Source organism: Lethenteron reissneri, chromosome 35, assembly GCF_015708825.2.
Source record: "Lethenteron reissneri isolate LAM-NWPU_2019-01 chromosome 35, ASM1570882v1, whole genome shotgun sequence".
Lineage (NCBI taxonomy): Eukaryota > Metazoa > Chordata > Hyperoartia > Petromyzontiformes > Petromyzontidae > Lethenteron > Lethenteron reissneri.
Window position 1 is genome coordinate 13,920,675 of NC_083813.1, and position 26,964 is coordinate 13,947,638.

The 26,964-nt window shown below is 59.2% G+C and overlaps 2 protein-coding genes and 1 non-coding gene across 6 annotated transcripts; 1 reads left to right on the plus strand and 2 right to left on the minus strand.

Moving 5' to 3' along the window:
• Window positions 1–120: 120 nt before the first annotated feature.
• Window positions 121–15,855, minus strand: LOC133350998 (ankyrin and armadillo repeat-containing protein-like). Of its 3 annotated transcripts, none has more exons than XM_061565886.1 (11): window positions 15,726–15,855; window positions 12,571–13,700; window positions 11,911–12,089; window positions 11,094–11,330; window positions 10,425–10,589; window positions 9,764–10,011; window positions 8,890–9,049; window positions 8,387–8,534; window positions 7,870–7,992; window positions 2,073–2,149; window positions 121–1,568 (listed from the first exon to the last, which is right to left on the minus strand). In XM_061565886.1, exons 2-11 carry the CDS (start codon window positions 13,674–13,676, stop codon window positions 1,468–1,470), a joined length of 2,544 nt encoding a protein of 847 aa, XP_061421870.1. In that variant the 5' UTR covers window positions 13,677–13,700; window positions 15,726–15,855; the 3' UTR covers window positions 121–1,467. The 3 variants fall into 3 exon arrangements, 2 of the variants coding, with proteins under 2 accessions (XP_061421870.1, XP_061421871.1); XR_009756132.1 differs by lacking the exon at window positions 121–1,568 and adding an exon at window positions 4,775–5,289 and having other exon boundaries at window positions 2,107–2,149; XM_061565887.1 differs by lacking the exons at window positions 121–1,568; window positions 2,073–2,149 and adding an exon at window positions 4,301–5,289.
• A 2,084-nt stretch (window positions 15,856–17,939) lies between these two features.
• TRNAR-ACG (transfer RNA arginine (anticodon ACG)) lies at window positions 17,940–18,012 on the plus strand. Its single transcript has one exon. It is a non-coding gene; the product is annotated as a tRNA-Arg (tRNA).
• A 985-nt stretch (window positions 18,013–18,997) lies between these two features.
• Window positions 18,998–25,720, minus strand: LOC133351001 (HAUS augmin-like complex subunit 4). Of its 2 annotated transcripts, none has more exons than XM_061565890.1 (9): window positions 24,896–25,720; window positions 24,370–24,629; window positions 23,959–24,090; window positions 23,018–23,155; window positions 22,212–22,314; window positions 21,455–21,603; window positions 20,983–21,113; window positions 20,418–20,486; window positions 18,998–19,868 (listed from the first exon to the last, which is right to left on the minus strand). In XM_061565890.1, exons 1-9 carry the CDS (start codon window positions 24,915–24,917, stop codon window positions 19,664–19,666), a joined length of 1,209 nt encoding a protein of 402 aa, XP_061421874.1. In that variant the 5' UTR covers window positions 24,918–25,720; the 3' UTR covers window positions 18,998–19,663. The 2 variants fall into 2 exon arrangements, with proteins under 2 accessions (XP_061421874.1, XP_061421875.1); XM_061565891.1 differs by having other exon boundaries at window positions 18,998–19,847; window positions 24,896–25,717.
• Between the last annotated feature and the right edge of the window lie 1,244 nt (window positions 25,721–26,964).

Sequence of the window (26,964 nt, forward strand, 5' to 3'; positions counted from 1 at the left end):
CATTTACTAAGTCACACGGGACGGCTTCGTTTCGCAGCGGCGGAGAACGAGCTCCGTAGACGTGCGATGATGAAGACTATAAATCGTTCAACAATTCTGCGCATTGAATAGTGTGCGGGAATGTATAATTTATTAAAACGTAATGGCAAACAATACGTTAATATTACACGCTTAAGGCAATGTAGCAGATAAACACTTTGAAAACTAGACGGAAACAATACAAACCAGGAGATACAAATAGCTATTTTCTAATCAAATTGCTGTCCGGGGTCGTGACAGTTCACGCTGGGGCCGGCGATGAGACTAGCACACACGGAGAGAGCTCCGCTTCAGGCGGCCGGCCACACGCGGTGCCAAGTCTACGAAAGCACCTCCTTCGCCAACCACCTCTCAACGTCAGAGGTGGAGTGGAACGATGGCGGCATCGCGGTTTAGCGGCCTGCGCTACGAACCTGACGACCGGAGCGAAATCTGCTCGGCGGATAACATCGGTGGAAAGTGCTGGACTCCCCCGTGCACCCCCCCCCCCCCGTCACCAACCCGGACTGACCCCCGTGGTGCAGCAAGGTCACACAACCTCCACGACCAAGACTACTTGAGGAGGCTTTCGTCCAGCAGTGGATTGCCCATGGCCTGAGAATTATTATTGCCATCAGAGGTCCCGTCACTAGAGCCACGTGGCCTGCGTCTTAAACGCAGGAAGTTTTTTGTCAAACAACCGTTGTTGCTTTAACACTCGGGTCAGGTTGTTGCTGTCGGACCGAGCTACTGCGGCTCCGACGCAATGCAAAGCTATGGGACACGATGGGAATCGGGGTGAACCCACCAATACAGGAGGGCCACCGGAGGTCCCTGGGAGCCCAGCGTAGAATGCCGCGTGCGGTTCCGTGAGCAACAAGGAAATGGCCTTGCTCTGGGTCCCGCGTTTGTGCGAGGCCCACGGAAAATTGCCCCAGATCCCACAGCCCCCCCCCGCCCCATTCTGGGTGGCTGTGGACACGCGCACAAACCCACGCACGCACCCACGCACGTACCCACGCACGCAACCAAACTCGTCCTGCCCCGAGGTGAGGCCCCGTTAGAAGAATAAAAAAGGTCTCGCGACACCGTGCGAAGAAGCCTCCTGGCCCAAGGCACGGCCAACACACCGCCCTCGTCGCCGCCTCTCTCCGGCGAGGACGTCGCGCTGACACGCCCGTCCAGAGTCGGGGACGACCATCTCACCGCCATTCTGCAAATATGAATTCCATCGCATCTCGCCATGAACGTAAATAATCTGGACGTCCGCTAGATATCTTGGTTTGCGGGATGGCGGAACGTCCGAAGCAATCCTTCCCACATGTTTAATCATTTCGGCGGAAGGCGCCGAGGGCGTGCCCTGGCCGAGGTCCAGCGAGGTCGCGTTTGTTTGCCTCGTCCCCGCCCTTCCTGCCGCCCGCGAGGACGACGACGACGACCGCGGCGCGGTTACCGACCCGGGCTGAGCGCCAGCGAGTCGAGCGTCAGCTGTGACACGGAGCGCGGCGCGCCCTCGGCCAGATGCCGCGGCGGCGGCGCCGGCAGGGGGCCTGCGGGCGACACGACGCGAGCGCCGCCGTTAGCGTCGGCGCGGGAGCCGAGACGAGCGCGTGGCGCTCCGGCAGCAGCACGCGAGGAGGCACAGCGTTCCCCTCGCAAGAACGACACAAAATGCCCAAGTGATTTGCTGCTGCTTCATCAAAATCAGCATCGAGGCTCTCAATTCGGTGCTCTCAATTTCTGTTTACATTATTGCAGAACCAGTGGTGAAAATTCCACATTCCTATGGCGGGTACACGTATGTCAACAGGACACAACCACTGTTGACCTCACAGAGTGGTGCTCACTCCTAAGAATACCGAGTGAGAAATGTTTGTTCCAACTACTTTTCATTCAGCAGATTTAACACCCACTAACGAATTCTGGTGTTAAGTGTATATTAACTTATATATATATATATATACACACATAAGTTTACATTCATTAAAAAGCTCAAACATGCTCCGTGACGTACAATAACTGCCCTGGGGGGGGGGGGGTTTGGGGGCGCTCACCCGACAGCAACTGGGCAGCCGCGCGAGTGAAGAGGTCAGCACTGGGGTCACTCGGGGTCGCGGGGTCAGCAGCGTTCCTGGAGGTCACGCAGCACGAGGGCTGGGTTAGTCAGCTTCAAGAGCCGCCGCGGCACGCGGACACAGCGCTACCCGCCTCGCAGTCGCACACGAGAGGGAGTCGAGCGGTGTCGCTCGGGAGTGTGCAGGCGGTGCCATTGCACCGAGGGCCACGAGGCTGGGGGGCCCAGGCGTTAGGCTGTGGTGCCTGGGCCTCTCTGGGGGGAGGGGGTGAAAGCAGGCCCGGTGGGGGGGGGGGGGGCATTCAGCTCCTCGTCTTCCATTAGACCCACTCACTCACAAGAGACGCGCCAGGGATCCATTCTCACATCAGAGACTCAGACTCGCAAACACCCCCGGGCTCGCATCGAGACCCATCGTGACGTCGCTGTGGGGCGTGCAGGCGGTGCGAGTGCATCCAAATCCGTGCCCCAGGCAGGGCCCACGGCCCCACGCCACTAGCGCGCCACGCCACTCGCGGGGACTGCGCGAGACGAACCAAGAGGGCTCGAGGGGCCGCGGCATAACGGCAACACCAATGCTTTGGCCCCGTATAAAACGCTTCACCGTTTAAAGTCTTTAACATTTCATTTCTCCTCCGGCTGTGCCTGCAGCGAGCGCTCCGCCGCGGTGTTTGCGCTGCGATTCGGCCACCCCTCCCCCTCCTCGGCAGAGTCAACTTTGTTTGCTTTCGAACAAATCACCCGGAACGCACCAGGCCCCCGTCACATCTCGCGAGCCAAGCAGGCGCTGAGCCTGGACAAGGCGCTCGCACGAGTGAGCACGTGGCGCAGGCTGCTGCGTACGGGGAGCCGCACGTTACCAGGCATTTGCTGTTGTACGGTACTTATGTGGTCCCCGTCTTCGCCAACTCACACTGACCGGCGTGGTGAAGTATGGTCGACGAAGTCTCGCGGTGTGGGGAACCCCTTATCGAGCACTGGGTTGACACAGGGCTGTAACATGCGCAGGTATTTATTGAAGCGTTCCGGCGAGAGGCGCCTCGTGTAATTTGTTTGGTGGTAATGGTGAACTCCGTGGTTAATGTTTGACGAGGGGTTTGTTCTCCTTGAGCAATCATCAAGAGAAGTGATCAAGCAGCCGACGCGCCCTCCAGAAAACACGCACACAGTCACATGTAAACATCGCACACGGAGCAACATCATACAAAGCACTGTGGCACACTCGATGTCAATGTCACATGGCGTTAGCCACTACGCTCTGACCAAACATGTTTCGTGGAAGCCCTCCATCACCGCAAATACCAATCATAAATCATAGCATGGCCTCCAAATCACGCCGAACTCCACCACGGCGCAGTGATCACCCCAACTCCACAACACCATGCACAGTGGACATCGCACAGTGATATATGGAATCGCACAAGGGCAGATTCCACTTCACAACACGCATCTACACAGCCACGGGGCCAACGGGGCCAACGCTGCCGCACAATCCAGTGATGCGGCCACGGGCGACATCAAACGGCCCCACTGTCTGTGGGCGTCACGGGCTCGGTGCCCGTGCGGCCGACACCAGGAGCCCCTCCTCACCACCACCAGCAGCAGCAGCGGCATCAGCAGCGGCTGTGGGGCAGGACCCTCCCCAGCACGGCCCCCTCGGTGGCACGCAGGTTCCAGAGTTGTCAACCCCTCGCCCCGTCTCCCCCCAATGAAAGCGGAGCACGAGCAAGACGCGAAGTACTCCGCTCCCTCCAAAACACAAGTCACGTGGCGGCACGCAGTCGTCGACCGCTCGGATTTTGCCTCTCCTTGGGCTTCTGTTGTGCGCCTCTGCTCTGGTCACATTGACTCGCCAGGCCTCGCGAGCTAAGCATGTTTGAGCCTGGACGGGCGACTACCACTCATAATCAACCAGGTTGCTATCGGCAGCTGCGGCGCTGCCTCGCGGGCAGCAGAGGGCAGCGCAGGGGCAGTGGGAGTCCCGGCTGGAGCGCGCCGTGAGGGAGAGAGAGAGGCTGCAGGGATCGCCCTGCGCGTTATTCCTGCGACCGGCTCCACGTCGCGCGTGCCGAGACACGCCGAGCCCTGACCCCGGCCCTGACCCGATCCTCACCCCTGCACTCACCGCCCCCACCCCGGTCCCCGTTCACAAGCCGCCCATAACACCCCCCGCCCCCCGATTTCCCACCCCCCCTTCGCTTCCCCCCGACTGCCACCCGCCCCCAACAACGCCGCCGCGCTTCAAAAGCGTCGCAACTTGTGGCCGCGGGATTTCAAAGGGGCGCCGAGGCGCGGCTGCCCTCCCCGGAGAGCCCTCGGAGAGCTCCGGGGGGCAGCTGAGCACAGCGCCGCGGCCTTGGAGGCCGAGCTCGGGGCAGGTGGCAGCAGATCAGAAAAACAGATTCTGAGAGAGAGGCTTGTCACAAATGCAGCGGTGAAACAAATAGAAATCTGAGAATATCTGTGAACGTCTGAGCTCCGTGACATTGGAATCCAGGGGCAGGTGGCAGCAGTTCGGTAAAGTTCAAAGAGAGATATCAAAGACTGCGGAAAAAGAGAAAAGCGGAATTCCCTGGGGGACATCTGTGACCGCCCGAGAAGCAAGATGCAGTTTCAGCTGCGTCGGTCCGGGTTAGCGACGCAGAAAATGTCTCCGCATCCAGCGCACCACGTCGTGTATACCTCTGCAAATAGCGGTGGCTACACCGAGCAACGTGCTCCCCTAGACTCGCTGTCTCCGTTGAGCGGTGACCCAGACCGTGGAAGTCTCGGAGTGTTTGTGACTTCTTAAACAACCACGCAGCCCTTTGGGAATCTCCTTCAGAGGCCCTCTTAAGGGGACGAGAGGCTGCTGCAAATACGTCTCAGGTCCTCCAGGCATGGGGCAATTCCTTGCCCTGCCAGCGGCTTCATGTGGTCACGCTTGGCCTCGCCATTTAACCGATTAATTATTGCGTTCGTCTCGTTTGTTCCATCTCGCTTGGTGTCGTTTCCCATTTCTTCCTACTCGTTTGTGCAGTTGTGTTCGCGCCACGAGCCTAACGCAGCATTAGCATCTCATCTGCTTCCATCGTAAACAATCGGTTCTCAAGCGCAATGCGCCATGGGCACGCGGCGGCAGAGGAACAAGAAGACCACGCGCAGGGAGTCGCCACGTCAGGGGACTCGTCCAGGCAGGGGGCTGGTGCGACGGGGGCCTTTCAGCGAGAGAGAGGGAGGGAGGGGAGAGAGGGAGGGAGGGGAGAGACCCCCTTTGTGAGCACAAATGAAAGCACGGGCTGAATGCGAGGGCCCTGAAAGGCCCTGAAAGGGGAGTTATTTCGCTGGGTAAACTTTGGCCCCCGGGGTTTAATCGCTGCCACCGCGCGTGTTTGTTTAAACGCGGCGAGGGAACAATCCCCGCGACTGTGGCGCCGATGTTTGCCGAGCGTATCGCTCGATCTGGGCTCGGCTCGCGGCGGCGGCTTCACTCAACACCAGCCGGGGAGCCCGGCAGCGGACATCGCAAACACGCGCCGTTGCCATGCCCTGGTGGTGGTGGTGATGCCCTGGTGGTGGTGCCCTGGTGGTGGTGCCCTGGTGGTGGTGGTGCCCTGGTGGTTGGTGGTGTTGCCGTGGTGGGGGTGGTGCCCTAGTGGTGGTGGTGCCCTGGTGGTGGTGGTGCCGTGGTGGGGGTGCCCTGGTGGTGGTGATGCCGTGGTGGTGGTGCCCTGGTGGTGGTGGTGGTGCCGTGGTGGTGGTGCCCTGGTGGTGGTGCCCTGGTGGTGGTGCCGTGGTGGTGGTGCCCTGGTGGTGGTGGTGCCGTGGTGGGGGTGCCGTGGTGGTGGTGGTGCCGTGGTGGTGGTGGTGCCGTGGTGGTGATGGCGTGGTGGTGGTGCCGTGGTGGTGGTGCTGCCGTGGTGGTGGTGCCCTGGTGGTGGTGGTGGTGCCGTGGTGGTGGTGGTGCCGTGGTGGTGGTGCCCTGGTGGTGGTGGTGGTGCCGTGGTGGTGGTGGTGGTGCCCTGGTGGTGGTGGTGGTGCCCTGGTGGTGGTGCCGTGGCGGAGTCGTGCTGGCCAGGCGTGAACATAAATAAGAGGGGCAGTGGCCGCCCTGCAGCCCCCCTGGATGTTGAGACGGTCGTTACGACATCACGCACCATTTGAGATTGTTTTGTTGACGAGTGTCAAATTCATCATCGTCGTCATCATCAGCAGCCACGACCGATACCACTGCCGTCGCCACGGCTCGCGGCCTTGCGATGCAGCGCGTTTGCCGCTCGCTGCAGGAACTCACGGTTCGATTTCCAGCGGCCGCCTTGGTTATTACTGCGGGGGTGTAATAACAATCGAGAATTGTACGCCGTCTGCTCCACGGTGGATGTTAAATGTTCCCGAACGTCATTGCAAGGGGAGACCATTGCCAAATACAAACGTGCAAGTGTTTCAGTCTGTATAGCACCAGCGGTAATCATCGCCCCCACCCCCCCGGACTGGCAGATTGATGCCCCCAGGTCACTCGTGCAAGCGAGACTCGTCTCGTCAGAGAGAGAGAGACGAGAGCGGTGACAGCCATCGCGCGGTGTGCGAACGCCAAGTCCCGACCCCTCTCCCCCGCCCCTCCGCGACATGAAACAGCCTCCAGGCGGCTGCCCCCACAGCACCGACCCGACCCAGAGGCAGCAGCGCAACGACAAGAGCGGTCGGCGTTGACGCGGGAGCGCGCGCACATCAACAGGGGAGACAAAGGCAGCCGCCGCGACGACAAACACCACCAGCCCCTAGCCCCGCCGCTCCCTCCTCCCAGGCGGCGCGACAGCCACGCGGGTTCCCGCAGGTGCCCGCAGGTGCCCGCAGGTGCCCGCAGGTGCTCGCAGGTGCCCGCAGGTGCCCGCAGGTGCCCGCAGGTGCCCGCAGGTGCTCGCAGGTGCCCGCAGGTGCCCGCAGGTGCCCGCAGGTGCCCGCAGGTGCCCGCAGGTGCCCGCAGGTGCGCGCAGGTGCGCACGCCGTGAGGGCGATGTGCCCGTGCCGCAGACTGTGGGGGGCAAGTGCTGTTAGTGCGCACGCCGAGCACCACGCCCGGCCGCCTTTGTTTCTCCCAGTGGCGATGTTTACTACGCACCGCACCGGGTAATCATTTGAAGGCCGAGTCGACCTGGGGGAGGCCCAGGACCGGTTCAGACAATCGCCACCGGTGTTGGTGATCACGAGCGGGACTCAAACTCTCGGCTTGCCGGGGTTCGTAGCGCAGCGTAGCGCTAACCACTGCGCCACCGCTCCCCGCACAGGTGTAGCCCCCACGACAGCGGCAGCGAGCGTGAGATGAGTCGGGGGACGAGTGGTGCGGCTTGGTGTGCATGGTGTGCTACTGTGCAGGGTGCGATGGGGAGTGCTTCTCGGTAGTGTGGTGCAGTGTGGTGCAGCTTTATGGCGCTTGCTTGCCCAGGACACTCTCACCAAGTCCTGCATCTGAATGGGGTGACTATTGGGATGGACCGTGGCACCGGCACACAATGGCCGACTCTTCTTTGAATGACTTTGTGGGATCTTTAACATCCACTGTGGAGCGGACGACGCGTATTTTCCGCTTAACGTGCCCGCAGTTTTAACCAGGGCTGCCTGCCGGATTCCAACCGCGTGCCTCTGCGGTGTGGCCGGTTTCATACTCGGGGGTGGTGCGTAGCGCAGCAGGAGGTGTAGTACAATGCAATGTGGTGGTGCGGGGCGTTAGCGGATGCGGTGGCGAAGGGCGGAGGGCGAGGTACATGGTAGTAGTGTGGCTATGCTGCTGCGGTGCTGACCGTGGGGAGGACAGTGCCAGCGCGCAGTAGTGCTTCCACGCCTGCAGCAGCGCCGGGCAGAGGGCGCTCTGCTGCTCCGTGTGCTGCAGCAAGACGCCCGCCAGCCGTGGGCTCTCGCGGCACCTGCCCCACGGGCAGCAGAGCCACGGACAGACACGCGCGGACACAAGCACACCACAGACAGACAAAGACGCATCGACAGAAGGATGGATACATAATCAGATGGACCCAGACACACCGAAAGATGGGCAAATAGATGTAAACACAGGCAGGACGCAGGTGTACATACACACGGACATACGTACAGACGGATAATCGAATACACACATGCAGATGGACGCAGCAGAGCACACACGCATCACTTAGACGCTCGCACATTCTCAAACAACTGGAGCCAGATTCAATGAGTCCTCATTAAGTGTGCATTTACCCGCACTCGAGCTCCCACTCTAATCCTGAGAGCCATGGGGGTTGGGGGGGGGGTTGGGGGGGGTGCCGAGGGATGGGCGGTCCGCACCTGCGTAGAATCATGCGGACGGCCGCGTGCGTGAAGCTGAGGTGGCCGAGCGCGAGGGCGGCGGAGCGGCGCACGCGCCCCGAGGGCCCCTCCAGCAGCGGCCACAGCAGCTGCACCACGTCCACAGCCACCAGCGCCTCGGGGACACCTGCAGATTCACACACACACAGACACTACAGATAAAGGTCCCCTGTGTAGCCTACGCTGCCGGCCGTCTCTGTGCCCTTAGCAAGCACCTTTGAAGGCCAGGACAAAGCCTGAGTGAGCTTTGGCTAGTAGCACACAGGGCTGCCTTTGTCTCCCCAGTGCTGATATTTGAAAATTAATTAAATAATACTTTCGCATTTCATTTGCATGAATCGCAAATGAGAATTTCTTACGTGTAAGGGTCAAGGGTTGTTTCGCGAGTGAGAGACCCGATTTTAAAATTGACGATGGGACGAATGCACCCGCGTGCATGTCCGTACGTGCGTGCCCATGCCTTCGTGCGTGCGTGCCCATGCCTTCGTGCGTGCGTGCCAGCCGAGCGATGCAGTCGGCCGCCAGCTCCACAGTCTCCTTGTGACCCCGCGAGCGACACAGCGAGTCCACCAGCACCCCCATGCCCCTCGCCCGCAGGGATGCCGCCTTCCCGTCCACCACTGCCCGCGCCAGCACCACCACCTACGGGGCAGCGGGGTCACCGGGGTTCCCCATCACGGGTTGACATCAAAACACGAGCAAATCCGGTATTCGTGCCGCCGTGTTTCACAGATGACCGTCGTCTGCAGGTCAATGTTGCTGTGGACCCTGACACAAACTCACAATGGCCCACTAATATCCACTGTGAAGCAGACAGCGCGTGGTGTCAATGGCCGATACACACTGCAGTATTAAACAGAGTGGTCGCTGGGCTTGAACTGCAAACCTCTGCAATAAGTGACAAACAAGCCCTGGATCACGTCACCACCCCAAATCCAATTCACTCCAGCACTTGATTGCCACATCACCGCGTTCCATTAACCATTAACCATCATTCATCCTTCGGTTCACCACCACCGCCACCACCGCCACAAGGGGAAGCAGTGCGGGACCACGTGGCAGGATAAAGGACATCACTGGGTCGGTACGGCAACCGGGCAAGGAGGGCAGCAAGTGAAAAAGGTGGGAGAGCCAGGATGTCGGCAGGGTGAAGACGGTGACGCGACGAGGAGAGTGGCAGGGTGAGGATGGGGGCATTGCGGGGAATGCCGCCAGGCAAGGAGGGCAAGGATGACGGCGACGTCAGCTCAGCCGCTTGGCCAAGATGCGTGTGGGGGCCAGCGGGGGAAGGTGGTGCAGAGGTCACGGGGCTCTCCGGAAATCTCAGGCGCGGGTGGGCAGGCGGCGCGCACGCGCCTGGAAAGCGGCGTCGACGCGGTTGCGCTCGTGCCGCGAGTCGAGCGCCGGCAGGAGGTGGCGCGAGCGCAGGCCGCCCGCCCGCTGGATCTGGCGCAGCGTGCCGGGGCTCCGGAACGCCAGCGCGGCCAGGGCGGCACCGGCGCCCACGCGCACCGCCTCGTCCGCTGGCGCGGAGCGCAGCAGCCGCAGCAGGCGCTCCACCAGCTCGGCCACGCGGGCGCTTGCGGCCGGCCTCGCGGGGTTTCCTGCGTCCGGCGCAACCGAAATATAAATGCGGATCGACCCGGAAGAGGCGCCTCGAGCACCGTGCAGGCATTCGTGCTGGCGACTGCTGCACGTACACATTATGGGACGTACGAGGATTCCCCCAAACACGCGGCAGTACGGGGGAGCACGGTCAAGCGTACCGTCCGTCTCGCTTGTGCCGTTACATTGCAACAAATGGCAACAACACCACAAGGTCCGTACATAATTTTCACTGCTCGTGAATAACACATTCTCACCGCACGATTGTCTCCACGTATCGGGAGCGTGGGAATAAATTTACACTCAACCGATCGCCGCGTCATCGTTACGCACTTCAGTGTAAACAAAGTGCGTTTGGCCGATCCGGGAATCGCGCACTTGCGCCGTTCAGCGCCGGCGGGCGCCACCTTACCGAGCCACACGCTGGCGAGGGTCCAGATGGCCTCCACCTGCACCTCGGGGGTCCTGAGGGGCCCCGGGGGTGCCGGGGCCGTGGCGGGCCCCACCAGCTCCAGCAGGAAGTCCACGCAGGGGGAGTTCAAGACCTGCAGCTGGTGCACCGGACTTGGCACATAGCCTGCAACCGGCACCCGAAAAGGCAAATCGGGACCAACGACCGATCATGGTAACAAAAAATAAACAACCCATTGCTGAATTACTTGCAAATTACGGAATTGGAATTACAAAAAGCGACATCGCCCCCCTACTGCCAAAACCTGGCAGGAACCTCCTGAAAAAGTCTTGAGCCTCGCTGAAGCTTTCCTGCGTAAACAAGCAGAGTGCTACTAATGATGGTGGTGCACCACCACTACCACCTCTTCATCATCCCATCACCACCGACCCACTCCCACCACGGAATCCCATCCTACCAGGACCACCACCATCTCTCACTTGCTGCCACCACCATTCGACCCCTTCCCACCAGCACCACCGTGGCCACCACACACCACCCCTCTATCAGAGTCGTTATTTAGACTGGAGGAATCCGATGAGCTGTAAAGCTCTTTTTCACAGACGTCTAACCCACCGCCACCATCACCACCATCGCCAGAGAGATTCCCTGCAGCCGCCCGGCACGTACCGACTTCGAGGCAGATTGCCCGCAGCGCCGGCAGCGTGGCCAGCAACACGGGGTGGCTGCGCGTCTGCAGCAGGCGCAGCAGGGCCTGCACCAGCGGGGAGGGGGTCGCCGTCACGCCGGGGGGGCGCCCCCCCACAGCGCCCGGGCCCCCCCGTGCCAGCGCGCTCACGCCCCACGCGCCCAGCAGCTGCAGGCGCTCCGTGGCCGAGTGCGCAAACTCCACCAGCGTCTCGGCGCCTGCGACGCGGCCCACGAGCGGCGCCGGCGAGTTGGAATCGGTCAATCGACTCTCGTCGTAGCGAGACGCCATTGTGGCCCCAGCCGTCTGCACCACCACAGCTCGCCAACACGTTTTACCACGCGACGAATTTCGCGTTTAAAACTTTGCGGACTTTGGAATTCTGTATATTTAAGGTCAGTATGTAATATTCAGACGATTTGCATAAAGTGATATTTCACGGGTCGCCTTGCCAACTAATGCGATGTCACCCAATGCCGCCACTTGACTGATTTGGGCAGTGCACACGTAATTTGCGATCTCACAGGTGTGGATCGATCCAAATCTATGGTGTTTATTTTCAGATCAACCAAATTTCCTATCTAGGCGGCAGTTTTGGCTATTTAATACTGTGGTGGTGCAGTGGTGGCGAGCGGTGGTGCAGTGGGGGCGAGCGGTGGTGCAGTGGGGGCGAGCGGTGGTGCAGTGGTGGCGAGCGGTGGTGCAGTGGTGGCGAGCGGTGGTTGCGCTGGGGCGAGCGGTGTTGCGGTGCGTGCACCGCGAGCTGGTGGCGGCGACGAGCAGCGGTGCGGTGCTCACCCATCGTGGTGGCGAGGGCCGTCTCGTGGTCGATGTCGCCGCCGGCCAAGGCCCAGAGGGCGGTCCCCGTGGCCTCCAGGACGCGCTCCACCCGGGACCTTCGCAGCAGCTGAAGCATCGGGGCGGCGGCCCCCAGCTCCAGGGCCGCGCGCCGAGCCCCCTCATTCCCCTCCACAAGCCTGGCCACGGCGCGTCACAACCGTTCACAATGCGTCGCTGCGGGTTTCACCTTGCGATTTGATAATGCGCATCGTTTGAAAAGGCGAATTCAATGATCGCTGGTGTGATGAAATTGCCTGGTTTTGGGGGCAACTGTCATCAATGTGGCTTTATGCTCATATTTATTTGATGGGCAACATTGTGATCCGTCCCCACCCTCCCCTACAGACAGACAAACAGAGCTAATGCATTAACACTTTGAACTTTGGCTGGAAAGGGTTAATACGCAAGTCCTGGGTGTGCTGTACCGACATATAACCCACGTGCCCACTTAACTCATGGAATTTTCCAAACATCCCAATGAAGGATCCTCCTGACAAAGAGTCCTCACAAGTACAGGGAGGCGGATGGACAGAGGTGGACGAAGCCGAGGTGCTTTCAGCCTTAGTTTGGAATGCGTAAAAAATACTGGCGCAATGCCGCAAATTAAGGTCACCTCACCCTCGCAGGGCCTCGATGGCGCACAGCTGGAGCTCTCGGGACGGGGCTCTGGCCAGACGGACAAGTGCGGCCGCCCCTCCCCCCACCACCAGAGCGTCCTGGTTGTGCGCCTGTCCCGCTGCGATGGCGCCCGCCGCCCGGCACAGCGCCAGGGCGGCGGGCCCCTCTCTCGGCACGCGTGCCAGCAGGCCGCACAGTGCCGGCAGGAATCCCCTCTGCTTGCCGACGGCGCGCTGGCAGCTGGGGTCACCCTCGGCTATGAGGCCCAGCGTCTCCACGGCCATCGCGGCACACGGCAGGCCACCGTCGTCATCATCGTCGTTTTTTTTGCCGTTTGACGCGGCCACGACCTGCGCCGCTTTGGCCAGCGCCGAGACGGCACCGGCAGAAACCAACGCCGCCCTGTGCTCCCGTAGCTCCGCCACCTCCCGGAGCACCTCCAGGGTGTCCCGCAGGGATGGGTTGGGACCGGCGCCTCTGACGACGCCGACCAGCAGCGGAACGAAGCCGCCGGTGGCCACGACGAGACCGCGGCCCAGCGGGTGTCGCGCCATCGCGGCCAGGACACGCAGGCTCCCGACGCACGCCGCGGCCCCGCCGAACGTGCCCAGCACCCTCAAGAGCACCGGCGCCAGGCCCTCCCGCGCCAGCGCCTCCAGGTGCCGGTCGGCGAAGTCGCGCCGCGCCAGCAGCTCGGCGACGGCGCAGCTCACGGCCTCCGCCACGTCGCCGTTGTCGGAGCCGATTCCCCTCACCAGCAGCCGGTGCGCGAGGATCGGCGGGGTCGCCGGCGCCGGCGGGTCCAGCAGGCGCTCCAGCGCCTCCGCGCCGCCGTGCAGCGCGCACAGCTCCACCGGGCCGCGGTTGCGCACGTCGGTGGCGTCGAGGCGGGCGCCGCGCGCGACTAGCAGCTCCGAGCAGCGGCGGCGCCCGGGTCCGGCGGCCGCCAGCAGCAGCGGCGTGGAGTGCAGGCCGTCGCGCGTCTCCAGCTCCAGCTGCTCGGCAGCGGCGCCGGGCTCCGCCAGCAGGGCCTCCAGGGCGGCCGCGTCGTCCTCGTGGGCCGCGTGGTGCACGGGCGCCCATCCCTGCTCGTCAAACGTTCCCATCGGAGTGCGGGGACACGAGGATACCTGCGGAATTCCACGGAAAAAAAATCAGGGGAAGGTGTCGGTATATGGACATTTATTTACAGGAGGTCCAAAAATATATTTCAATTTGACTTCAAGAAAGAACGTTTATATAATAAGTTGTGAATTCCCCAATCCACAAAACCGCCATTTGGGTTCCGAATACCGCTCTAGACGACAGCTACGAGATGAGATGTGCCACTTGGAGCTATTTGGCAGCAATCTAGGATCCCCAAGGCTGTCGTATTTAGCAGCCTGTACTGCCGTAAACTCCACCACTACACCTTAGTGCCCGTAAATGTGTCACGGACTCCAATTGTTTCCTTCACGAACAGAATTATCCAAAGTGAACCGGTCGGAGCTGCGGTCACTTTACAGCACATCTTAGCAACGAGACCAGAACGAGGGTCAACATTCAGCAGTTTGCGGTTGACTCGCTCGGCTCGCGGTGCCGCTGCAGGTGGTGATTATTTTAGCAGAACCGCCGGGTGATTTGTCACCTGCGACCGCTTATATACGAATCTCACTGCAATCAAAACAGCCGTTTGTACCGTAACATTTGCACAGTCCAGACAAAATGGACTAGATCCATCACCCAGAAGCCACAAAAAGGACCCTTTCTCCAGCAAGGGAGAGCTGGGATGCAAAACATTGTTTTAATTCATCATCATCATCATTCATGTTCCATCCACCGTTGGATGATGACCTCCATATGCTATCACCATCCGGAAGGGTTCCATCTCCTGCAAACTAACCGATCTCATCGATCCGCCTCCACCGTGGCGGTCCTCTCCGACGCGTTCCCTCTGGCTGCTATTCCGTCACCGGTCTCTTCCGCGGGTCATCAACAAGCGACATGACAGCATTGCGAGACCCACAGCGACGGGACTCCAACCCCTCGACCAACCTCTCGCTCCCTACCCTGCAGGTCCCCATGAGTGGGATCTTCCACCACGTGGGAGTCCACCGACAAACCGCGTCCCGAGCAAGGAGAGCGGATCACTGCAGACGACACTGCAGTGCATGTCCATCGCTTAGAGAGGCCATCGATGGTGCAGTCTCGAGCAAGGGAGAGATGGACGACTGCAGGAAAAACACCACGACACGTGGGAGGGCTCCCCCAATACTGCCCCCCCCCCCCCCACCTGCAGACAGACCGACTGCTGTTCAACTTCACCACAACATCTTCTTGGTTCTTTCGGTAAAGTCACGTAGAAAGGACGTTTCGGCTACAACGCAAGCAGCTGCTTGCGTTGTAGCCGAAACGTCGTGATAATTATTTTATTTTATTATGTTTTATTTTAGTTATTTTATTACTTCCCTTCTACGTGACTTTACCGAAAGAACCAAGAAGATGAATCCCTGCAGTCACGAAATCTTTAAATCGAAATTCACCACAACATTCACACTCGAGCCCCAGTTGAAAGCCGACCTCCACATAAACTGGGAGCACAGCAGGTAACCCCGTGCCCCAGCAGGTAACCCCGTGCCCCAGCAGGTAACCCCGAGTCCCAGCAGGTAACCCCGTGCCCCAGCAGGTAACCCCGTGCCCCAGCAGGTAACCCCGTGCCCCAGCAGGTAACCCCGTGCCCCAGCAGGTAACCCCGAGTCCCAGCAGGTAACCCCGTGCCCCAGCAGGTAACCCCGTGCCCCAGCAGGTAACCCCGAGCCCCAGCAGGTAACCCCGTGCCCCAGCAGGTAACCCCGTGCCCCAGCAGGTAACCCCGTGCCCCAGCAGGTAACCCCGAGTCCCAGCAGGTACCCAGTAACCCCGTGCCCCAGCAGGTAACCCCGTGCCCCAGCAGGTAACCCCGAGTCCCAGCAGGTAACCCCGTGCCCCAGCAGGTAACCCCGTGCCCCAGCAGGTAAACCCCGTGCCCCAGCAGGTAACCCCGAGTCCCAGCAGGTAACCCCGTGCCCCAGCAGGTAACCCCGTGCCCCAGCAGGTAACCCCGAGTCCCAGCAGGTAACCCCGAGTCCCAGCAGGTAACCCCGTGCCCCAGCAGGTAACCCCGTGCCCCAGCTGACCTGTCGTCGTTGTCGTCGTCTCCCGTCCGCGTCTTGTCGTCTTGGCTCTGGCCCCAGTGGGTCGCGCTCAGCGGAGCCCCGCGGCTCCTCCTCCGCCTCCTCCCTGCATCAACAACCCCCCTCCTCCTCCTCCCTCATCCTCCTCCTCCCTCATCAGCCTCCCCCCTCTTCTTCACACCCTCTTCCCCCGTCTCCTCATTCACAGCCATCGTCCTCCTTCCCCTCCACATCAGTTTTCTCTCTCGCTGCTTTCTAATTCCCCATCTTCGTCACCATCCTCCCCTCTCCCAACTCCATCCGTGCGTCGCCATCCCACCCCATCCTCTCTCTCGTCTCTCTCCTCCTCCTCCTCGCCATCCTCCCCCCCCCATCCTCTCTCAAGTCTCTCTCCTCCTCCTCCTCGCCATCCTCCTCCCCCCCCATCCTCTCTCGAGTCTCTCTCCTCCTCCTCACCATCCTCCTCCCCCCATCCTCTCTCGAGTCTCTCTCCTCCTCCTCCTCGCCATCCTCCTCCCCCCATCCTCTCTCTCGTCTCTCTCCTCCTCCTCGCCATCCTCCTCCTCCCCCATCCTCTCTCGAGTCTCTCTCCTCCTCCTCCTCGCCATCCTCCTCCTCCCCCCATCCTCTCTCGAGTCTCTCTCCTCCTCCTCCTCACCATCCTCCTCCCCCCATCCTCTCTCTCGTCTCTCTCCTCCTCCTCGCCATCCTCCTCCTCCCCCATCCTCTCTCGAGTCTCTCTCCTCCTCCTCCTCGCCATCCTCCTCCCCCCCCCATCCTCTCTCGAGTCTCTCTCCTCCTCCTCCTCACCATCCTCCTCCCCCCCATCCTCTCTCGAGTCTCTCCTCCTCCTCCTCACCCCGCACCTGGCCATGGTGGAGTGCAAACCGAGCGGGTTACGGTGGGGGGAGTCGACCCCACTCGTCACGAACTTGCCACTGGACGAGTGGTCACCCAGCCCGCCGGGGGGGAGCTGACGATGCAATCCTAATGCGTGATGGGGTAATTGGCGAACAAGTAATTGATTAATTATGTAATCAGTCGTCCATAAATTACATTTGTGACGATGTGTGACAAGGGAGGGGGGGGTGAGAAATGTGACGTCACATCAACATGTGCAACTTGAAATAAATATAGACAACACGTTCTACTTAATTAAATAGACTTTTTAATAAATGTTTTCTCCTACAACATCAGAGTGCAGCGCCACATTAAATACGCACTACAATGACAATAGTTTAAAGCGATTTGAAGCGTGTTTTATTTTTTGAGGGGAGGGGTCAAAAATCTTCCAAAATCGCGTGACGTAATTTATGGACGTCCCCTTAGTGATCGGGTAATTGGTGATGAGAGCATTGATGAGGTAATCAGTGGTGAGGTAATCAGTGATGAGGTAATCAGTGGTGAGGCGGATGATGATGACGTAACGGGGATGAGGTAATCGGTGATGAAGTGATTGGCGATGAGGTCGAGGTAATCGGTTTATAACGCTGTCATTGGCGAGGGGTTACCACAGGAGGTAATGAGGCAGTTTTGTTCAATTATTGTAATTAGTAATGAGGTTATGCTGTTGTAATTAGTAATTATCGTCGTGAACATGATAATTGTTTAATCACCCCCCTCCCCCCACCACCCCTCTCCCCACCACCCCCACCCCTCTCCCCCCTCCCCCCACCACCCCCACCCCCTGCCCCCACCCCCACCCCTCTCCCCCCACCCCCTCCCCCCCACCCCCTCCCCCCACCACCCCCACCCCTCTCCCCCCACCCCCTGCCCCCACCCCCTCCCCCCACCACCCCCACCCCTCTCCCCCCACCCCCTCCCCCTTCCGCCATGTGCCCGGATCCCGTCCGACGCCAGGGACTGGGCAGGGGTAGCGCCCGGAGAGTACCCGGAGGGAGAGGTGACCACCACCACCGCCGCCGTGCATACCAGATGCTATAGGCTGCTGCGGGGCGACAGTGCTGGCCACAGAACAATGAATTGTACTGTGCTTCTATGCTCCCCACCGTCACCAACCCCTGGTGAATTATGGTCACATATGCTCCGCGATCCTGCAAAGCTGTGATAGGAGGCCGTCATCCAGCAGTGGATTGACCAAGGACTGCCCAACGCGGACGATAACTTGGGGTTGTGTCCACGACGAGGGTGGACACGTGAGTCGACGAGCAGTGTGCGTGGCTTTAAGAGGCGCCCCGCACACGTTCTACAATCGTGGGGCCTGTGGCGCAATGGATAACGCGTCTGACTACGGATCAGAAGATTGTAGGTTCGACTCCTGCCAGGCTCGAATTTTTTATATTGTGTTTTATCGACTCGACGTGGAGTCTTTATTTATACGGAACGTCATTTACAAACGCGTCGCATAATTCGCGTTCGCATCCAGCACGTAGATTGTGTTAAAGTTTAGTTTCGCCGTTGTTAACCGAACCCGATCTGGCACTGCGTGATGTGCTGCCCCCTATGTGGCGGCGTGGGGGCTGCACGCAATCACCGCGGCCCAGCAGCTCACAGACCTTGCGCTCACATGGCAGAGGCGGTGGTGCTCTTCATCCCGTTTCTAGCCCTGAGCCAGTGGTGGAAATTCCACGTTCCCATGGCAGCGGTGAATGCATCGATGAGGGCGGTGACATGGCCGAGCGGTAGCGCGTTCAAACACATCCTGAATGCAGAAGTGCTTCGATCCGAACCAGCCGTGTGTCGATATTCAACTTGAACGTGCCTTTTGTTTTGAGGGACTGTTTTTGTCGTGTTCCGCCTTGCCCAAGCTAATTAGTGACTTACCTTTTTTTATCTATTTTGCACTCCTAGAGTTGTTTGTTTTGCTTGTTATTAAAACTTGCCGACCCATCGCCACTTGACGTGAAAAAGAGCTGCATCGCTCATCGGATTCCTCCTCCAGTCTAAATATTCTCATTCTGTTCACCGATTGTTACGGCGGCCCGCGGTTCGAGGCCAACGGCCGCCCTGATTAATACTGCGGGAGTTGAGGTTTGTGTTGGGGTGGCAGGAATGTATTTGTGCCGAGGTCTGGTGGCACTGCACGAGGCGAGGGGGCGGGTTCAGCGACACCACCGGCATCGCCAGGCGCTCGGCGTGGGGGGGTTCCCGCCATCAGGAGACGCAATGTGGGAGCAGCTGCCACCAATTGTTTTAATGGGCCGAGAAATCGATCACAAGACAAGTGGTCGATTACAATTCCCGATCGACTCGTCATCGCAGCTCTCCCCAAACCCCCTTTAATGAGCAGACGACAGCCCCGTTACATGCAGACATCTTTCGAATTTATTTGAGACATCTTACAAATGCACGCGGTCGTGCAATTGTTAACCTAAGAGCAACATGGAAACGTATAACAAAATAAAACAGCACAATGTATTTCTTCACTAGTGGCGTTATGTTACGGAGAAAAGACGCACACTTGGCTTACATTTGCCAAAGCCTGCTGCTGAAGCGGTGGCAGGCACTGGTCCTGGTACAAAACAGTAAGTGCACATCCCTGCCCCCATGTCTCCCTTCCAACCCCTCTTCGAGGCCGGGATCCTCGTCCCCGACAGCCTGTGGGATGCGGTGCAATTGCACTGCCTGTACACTCGCTAGCCATGCCCTTTGCTCTGTGGTGAAATTATGCAGTGGGAGGTTAAGAACGTTTTTGAAGGGGATGACTGCGCTGCAGAGATTGATATAATGGCTGATGATGGTGAATCTGCAATGCACATTGATCATGACCGAGTATGAGGGGATTGAGCAGCTGAAGAGCGAGCAGCCTCGGTGGGTGAGGCAGTCCAAGTGGATGATCACGAAGTCTGCGTTTGGTCGCCCACGCTCCGTCGCAAGGTTGAGCTCTCGGTACGAGCCGCAAGCGGCAGCACCGACTTGGCGTCGTGGGCCCCCTCCTTGCTCGCCGCGATGGCCCGGGGCCCAGGCCGCGGCCGCCAACGTCACGCCGCGTTCTTCCTGAACTCCCGCAACGCCCACTTCTTGTTGTCGATGGCATCGCGCAGCTGCGTGTACTCCTGCACGAGCCGCTCGAAATCGGGCCCCAGCGTCCCGTACGTGGCCAGCTCGCCGCTCACCCGCGCCTGCTCCTTCTTCTCCGTGGCCATGGCGGCCTTCAGCTCTCTCCTACGGCATCGGGGAACACGGCTGCAGTGCGAGCGACGTTGACGACCCGAAGCGTTTCGCCAGCGGCGCGGTCGTTCGATGCCGCGTCCCGTGACCCTGTGGCCAATTCGACGGGATTACTCCCGATCGGTTGGATCTGGGATGCGAAGCGAGGTCGAGCCTGGATAGTGTTTGGATGGGCAACCACCGTGCATTTGGACCAGGATGCCGGCATACACGGTCTGCTGTTTCAGAATAACGTTGTCGCGGCGGTTTGCCGACTGTGCTACACGGCGGTCAGCAGAGGGCAGTGCGGCAAAATTGATTGCATTGCCTCGCTTCTCTCAGTGCACGTGTGTGCACGTGTGTGCACGTGACCTGCCTTTACCCCTGCACTGACCGGCGTGGTGAAGTACGGTGAAATAACTCCCGCCACCCGCACGGCGTGAGAAGCAACTCATCCAGCAGTGGATTAACAAAAGGGTTGTAAACGTCATCTTCAAACACATGGCTGGTGTTAACTGATAACGGTGCGAGGTGATTTATAATTGCATGGAAAATCCAGAAAATGTTGACGTTTGCACCACGTACTTGATGATCTTGTGGGCCTGCACCTTGTCGGGGGTGTATGTGTCACACAGAATATTCAATTCCTCGAGCCTGCGGTGCGGACAGAGCGGAACTCATGAGCATAATCCCCAACACATCCACCCAACTGTAAAAAAAATACATTTTGATAAACAATCATTTATAAGTTTGGTTTACACGGCATTCTTACAGCGGCGCAAAGCTATCGCGAAGGCGCAGTGGTGGAATTTCCCCATTCCGATAGAAGTGGCGAGTTTGTCCATAGGACAACCACTGTTGATAGTCTACCAGGAGAAGGCGATGTTGCTACGTTGTTGTACAAAATACGGTCGTTTGCAGATAACTTTATCCAATCTGGAAAATGGACACTGTGACCTCAGCACTTAATCGCCCACTTTTTTTTCCATAACATCAAGGGATCTTTAACATCCACTGTTGTAATCGATTCATTTTGGGTAAGGCCCATTGAGCTAAGGCGATATTTTCCAATGGCAACCAGGCAGATGGCGTGTATTATTCTTGGTTAATACAGCCGCAAGGCGAGTGGGAGGCGAGTCGAGGCCCTCACTGCAGCTTGAGGTACATGGTCTTGTGCTTGGCCTGCAGGTAGGCCACCTTCACGGCGTCGCTCTGGGCCTGACGTGACAGGCGGTGGTCTTGCAGCATCTTCTCCAGCACCGCCTTGGAGGCCTGCAGCGTCTACAAATACAGGTCATCAGCTCACTTGGTCAGCACTCACTCTAATACCTCTTTTTCACTAAATAACTGAACCGCGCCGGGGCTATGCCCAGCCACCCTGGCACGGCTCAGGAGGTGGCAAAAGCCGGGCCGTGCCACTATCGCTCGCAATGAATCTGTTGAGACGCGTGTCGATACTGCGGCGTCGCGATGTTCTCAGTGCGAGTAACGTCACACGCGGTTAACACGTCACCGTGCTCTTCCCCACCCTTCCAATAGAGCGGTAAATCACCACATTTCCTCCAGAGCTTCACAAGAGTTGTCGCCCGCAAGCGTATGGAGCGAGCGCGTGGAGGAGGCACCTTGAGGTGCGTGCTGACGTGAGCATCGTGCGCGGTCCGCAGCTCGCACAGCCGAGCGGCGCCGCCTTGCACGGCCTGCTGCTCGGCGCGCACCAGCTCGTGCAAGCGGCACGCCTTGGCCAGGCGCAGTGCCTCGCTCTCCGCCTCCCCTGTGCGCAGCACACGGCAGAACCGCCAAGTAACTTGTAGGTATTATGTTCAACTTCTTTTGCACCATACGTAGCCAACTGTGCTAATCGGAGGTGCAACTTGCGACACTGTGGCTTCGACAATCTGCTGCCAAAGGTCACGGCTGAAGCCTTCAGGGGACGTGGACTCGTTGAGAGTCGCAAGTATTTCTGCAGAATCGGGCTGGGAAGCCAATGGCCCTGCGGCTTCATTTCACACGACGGCCCGCGGCCACTCGAGACCTGCCACTTTGAACGGCATGCAAACGAAATGTATCCATCACTGCATCTTAGCCCAACTGGTTCGATGCAAGAGGGAAAATTTGTTCAAAGCAGTGATGACACTAATTTGTAATTTTAGCATCATTCTCAGTCGCTTCTGCCACTCCAAGGGCCTCTTTATACACGGTTGACACGCACATTATTATTGGGAGTTTTTGTGTAAATGTGTGCCCCTGCCAAAGGTGCTAGAAATTCCAATTGGGCCCTCGATGAGAAGGTTCCGCACCGCTGCTGTAGAGGATGCGGTTGAGTCGGGGCTTCACTGGCTGCCGTGTGAGATTGCGAAGTTTGGCTCTGCTGGACCTCACCCTGCGCCTTCTCTGGACTGAAGTAGTAGAAGAGAGACAAACACTTCTGGCTCAACTTCTCCTCCAACTCCTGGGCCAGCCTGTCCTTCATCTTATTCTGCTCCTGCAAACACGACGAGAACACAATAGTTGTAACGATCACCGTTTACAGGCATTTGCCAATCCGCTGTTGGATAAAGGTCTAACCACGCCATGTCATGCATGGCCGTTGTTTGAGCCGTATTTCACATGCTGGTCAATGCGGGTTGGTCAAGAGGGCACCTGGGACTCCCTCATATATCGCTCTCAACTGCCATTAGCTGTGGTCGGGACTGGAATCCGGGTTCCCAGATTCATGGCACGGTGTGCTAAGCACTCCGTTGCGCACGAGAGTGGCGAGTTATTCACGCCAGACTGCGCTGTATCGTGCTGAACGTGCCAGTGCCGTTTGATTAGAAGTACGAGCCCACAGCACTGGCGACAGTGAGTGCTCAAGTGTGGTGAATGGTGGAGTGATTGCGCAGTGGTTAGCGACGTGTGCGAAGAACCTCGCGACCTGAGTTTGATTTCCTGGCTGTGGTTAACATCAGCAAGAGCGATGGCAGAACTGGTCTCTGGCCTTGCTTGCTCAGACTCGGCCCTAATTAAGTGCAGCGTCTAAACATCACCATCGAGGAGACAAAGGTGGCCGGGTGTTTCATATGGCTGCGCCACCCCAACCTGCTGCGGAAACCTTGAAAGGCGCTCGCCAACAGCACTTTCGACAACGTGAACTTTAGCCGACAAGAGCGACTCATCGCCCCGGCCATCCTGCAGAGTGGCCGCACCTGAGCATTGGGCAGCAGCTGGCGGAGGTCGTCGCGGTGCAGCCTCAGCAGGGGCGGCTTGTCCTCTCTGTCAGAGTCCGTCCCGAGCAGACGGATGCTCTCCGTGACGAAGAGGCACTGCTCCAGTGTCTGGAAAAACTGCACGGCAGGAAAGCGCAACGACAGGCGGATAGGGGGTCACTTCACCATTTCAGACGCAACCGACAACCGCTCAACCACGTCGCAGGATGCTTCACAACATGGAGTACACGAATAATAATACTAGTGCATAACGTTCGTTAAAGTCTCACTTCACGAAGAATATTTTATATACCTGACAATTACCGGGCAGTGTTGGCTATGCACGCCTAAAATACAGCACTGTGGAGGCGAGGGTTGGTGGATCAGATAAATGTGGTGAAACTCCTTTCCCGTGATCATCATGGCTCGCCAGGAGAAGGCAGTGCTGCAAGTGGACTAATCACCCCCTGATTCCATCTGTATGGGGATGGCGTTGCCTCCATCGCACGTATTGGCGCTCCAGTTTCCTCCCACACGGTTAACAAACACTCATCATTAATTGGCTGAAAACATCTTCAAATAAAAACCCAAAAGCAGGATCCTCCTGAAAGAGTCCTACGCCTCAGCATGGCACTCCTGGAATAGAAACAAATAGACCGCACAAGTAAAGCCCGAGAGTCAATCCCGTGTTGGATGAAGGCCTCCCAATGCAGTGCGCTTCGTGTGGGGTTACTTGACCACACTTCATTGCGCTGGTCATTGCGGGTTTGTGAAGATGTGGAGCATAGACGTAGGAGCATTGAAGCACAGTACAACTGATTTTGTTGCATGGCCAACGATCTGACGAATCGTGTAAAGTCTGGGTGGTTTGGTGGTAGGCGCGTGATTATTCCTGGAAACGTTCAAATTGACGCGTTCCATGGCGTGTGCGAATATATTACGCATTTGTCCTCGGAGGTGGCAACGTTGTCCCCAATCCGTATTTTGAGGTCACGCAAAATATCCTGGATCTCATCGTACAGCACCTTCCCCTTGAGCCAGGCCACCTTGTGCGAATTCATCTCCTTCTCAGCCTGGCACCACACACCAATGACACCATCAACAACAGTGACACCGACAAAATCAATGACACCATCAATAACACGCCTGTACTTACACCACATAACCGTGATGACACCATCACCTCAAGCCACCAGTCACATCGAGATATCAGCGCCAACAATTCGACGTAACCACCACTCGCACACCCCAAAACCCACGCACCGCTACAGCCACACGCAACAACCCGCCACCACCGCCACCACCACCACCACTCACGCCGCCCTCACGCCACGGGGCAACGCGGCCCGCACCTCCTGCACGCTGCGCCCGAGCGCCACGCGCCTCGCGAGGCTCCCCGCGGCCCGGGAGACGTCGAGCAGCAGCCGCGAGACGTCGGGCTCCGTGCCCGCGAGGAGGAGCCGCAGCGGCTCGAGCTCCGGGGAGTCTGCGCCCGACGCGGCGGCTCGCGGCGCCGTCCCCGTCAGCTCGGGCGCCAGACCCGGGCCACCGTTCCGGTGCCGACGGGGCAGGAGACCCGGCCACCTCGCCCTACTGCTGCTGCTGCTGCTGCCTGGAGCGGGCGGAGGACAACATCGGGCACAACTTTACTTGTGTTGCACTCTTTACTTGTGTTGCACTCGTTGCTTGTGTTGCACCCATTGCTTGTGTTGCACCCATTGCTTGTGTTGCACCCATTGCTTGTGTTGCACCCATTTCTTGTGATGCACTCGTTGCTTGTGTTGCACTGAACAACCGTGAGATGTGGCGGTGAGGGTTTGGGGAGGCCTTCACCAAACAGCGGATCGAGCATGGTCGGTGATGGTGGGGGTACAGCACCTTGAGCCGCTGGTCGCTCCATCGCCGCCTTGGCCGCAGGGAACGGAAGGAACGAGAGGAATGAGTGACGAGTGGAATGAGTGTAACGAGTTGAATGAGAGTGACGAGTGGAATGAGAGTGACGAGTGGAATGAGAGTGACGGGAGGAATGATTTTCGGTATCGGAACAGCGACTTGAGTTTCCCGCCGACTTCCAGTGCACCACGTGACTACGGTAGCCCGCGTGCACGGGAGGGAATTGTTGGGGGGACGAACACGTGAAACGCGATTCGTAAATGTGAGAGCGTGGGTCCTGTGGAAATCATGCAATACTGTACAACACCACATGTACAGGTGAACGATGCATAGAGTAATCGATGAATGATGACGACTGATAATGTATTGAGTGTGACAATGACGATCGTGATGATTATTAACATGAATCGATTAAAGTCAAAATGAGTAACTGCATAAATGAGTGCAGAAATATTGGGTTGGTGCGAGTCCCCTAGACCCCTACAAACAGCCCCGGGCCAGTGATTTGACTTCCACATTCCTATGACCGGGACAGTTCGATCCGTTGGACAACCACTGTGGAATTCCCCACAAAGCAGTACTGTATCAACCTCGAGCGGCTCGAAGTCAAGCCCCCAACGAGGATCTGAACTCTCATCACGATCAGCTTTGCTCTCCCACAGCCACGCGGGCGGTGAGCCGGTGTGCAGGTCGTCGGCAATCGCGATTATGAAACATCGATGACGCTCGAGTCCACCCACACGCCCGCCGGCTGGGAGGCCGCTCGCATCGCGTCCACGTCTTAATTCGCACGCGTGACCTGGCCGGGTTCAGCCAACGACAACCGCGCAGGGCGATACCAAAATTAACACGACGACGATGACGACGATGTTGATGATGACGGCCACGGATGGTGTTTCAGCCCCACTACCCCCCCCCACCCGGTCACCCGCTAACAGCGGCCCCGGCTTGTCCAGCCGTGCCGGCTTTCATCGGAAGGGCAGCGCCCGCGCTCGAGCCGTCACGGCGGAATGCGCGGGCGTGTGACGAGGTCTCGTTACCGGCACCGCGCTAAATAAAGACGCGGAGACACTGACCCCTGCCACGGACTCACAGCCCCGGCTCCCACCACAACCCCCATCGTCATCAGCGGCAGACACGCTCGCTCCACTGCTGGATGAATGTCTCCTCCCCCAGCCACCCACCCCACCCCGCCCCCCGAGGGTCTCCGCATCTGCGACGGAGTGATCCACCCAGCCACCTGCACTCGATGGGCATTGATCGCTCCATCTCCTCGCTGAACGTGCCTCTTAGACGCGTTTTATTTCCCCCGACACCCCCACCGTGTTGGCTACCTGCACTACAACCCGTCTGTCGACCACTGCAGGGTGAGAGCAGTGGTCGGTGCGGATTGCGCGACGCCTGTGCTTTGCAGCGTGGCGGTCAGCCAGCCCGGGACGTTGTCCAGGCTGCGCCCTGCTGAGCCTGCGGGCTTGGCGGGCGAGATGCGGCCCCGCCTCTCGTGGCGGCTCCGGGCGGACCTCCGAGCCGCTTGGCGCGGTGTGCGGGGAGGGGAGGGCGGCTGCGTGAAGTAAGAGAGCGAGTGGAGGGGGCCGAGTGTGCGGTGAGAGGGGGGGGGGGGTGATTGAGTGTGTGAAGGAGGGGGGGGGGCTGAGCGTGTGAAGAGGGGGGCTTTGAGTGTTTGAAATGGGGGGGGGCTGAGTGCGTGAAGAGGGGGGTGTATGAAGAGGGTGGGGGGCTCAGTGAGTAAAGAGGGGGGGAGTGGCTCAGTGAGTGTAGGGGGGGGGGCTCAGTGAGTGCAGGGGGGGGGGCTTAGTGAGTGTAGGGGGGGGCTCAGTGAGTGCAGTGGGGGGGGGGGGGCTCAGTGAGTGTAGGAGGGGCTCAGTGAGTGTAGGGGGGGGCTCAGTGAGTGTAGGGGGGGGGCTCAGTGAGTGCTTGAAGAGGGGAGGGGGCTGAGTGAGTGGGAGCGGAATGCGAGGAATGCGCGCGCCGGTGATGTGTATCGCCACGTGCGCTCGCAAAGCGGCACGGGGGAGACAAAGACGGCGGCGAGG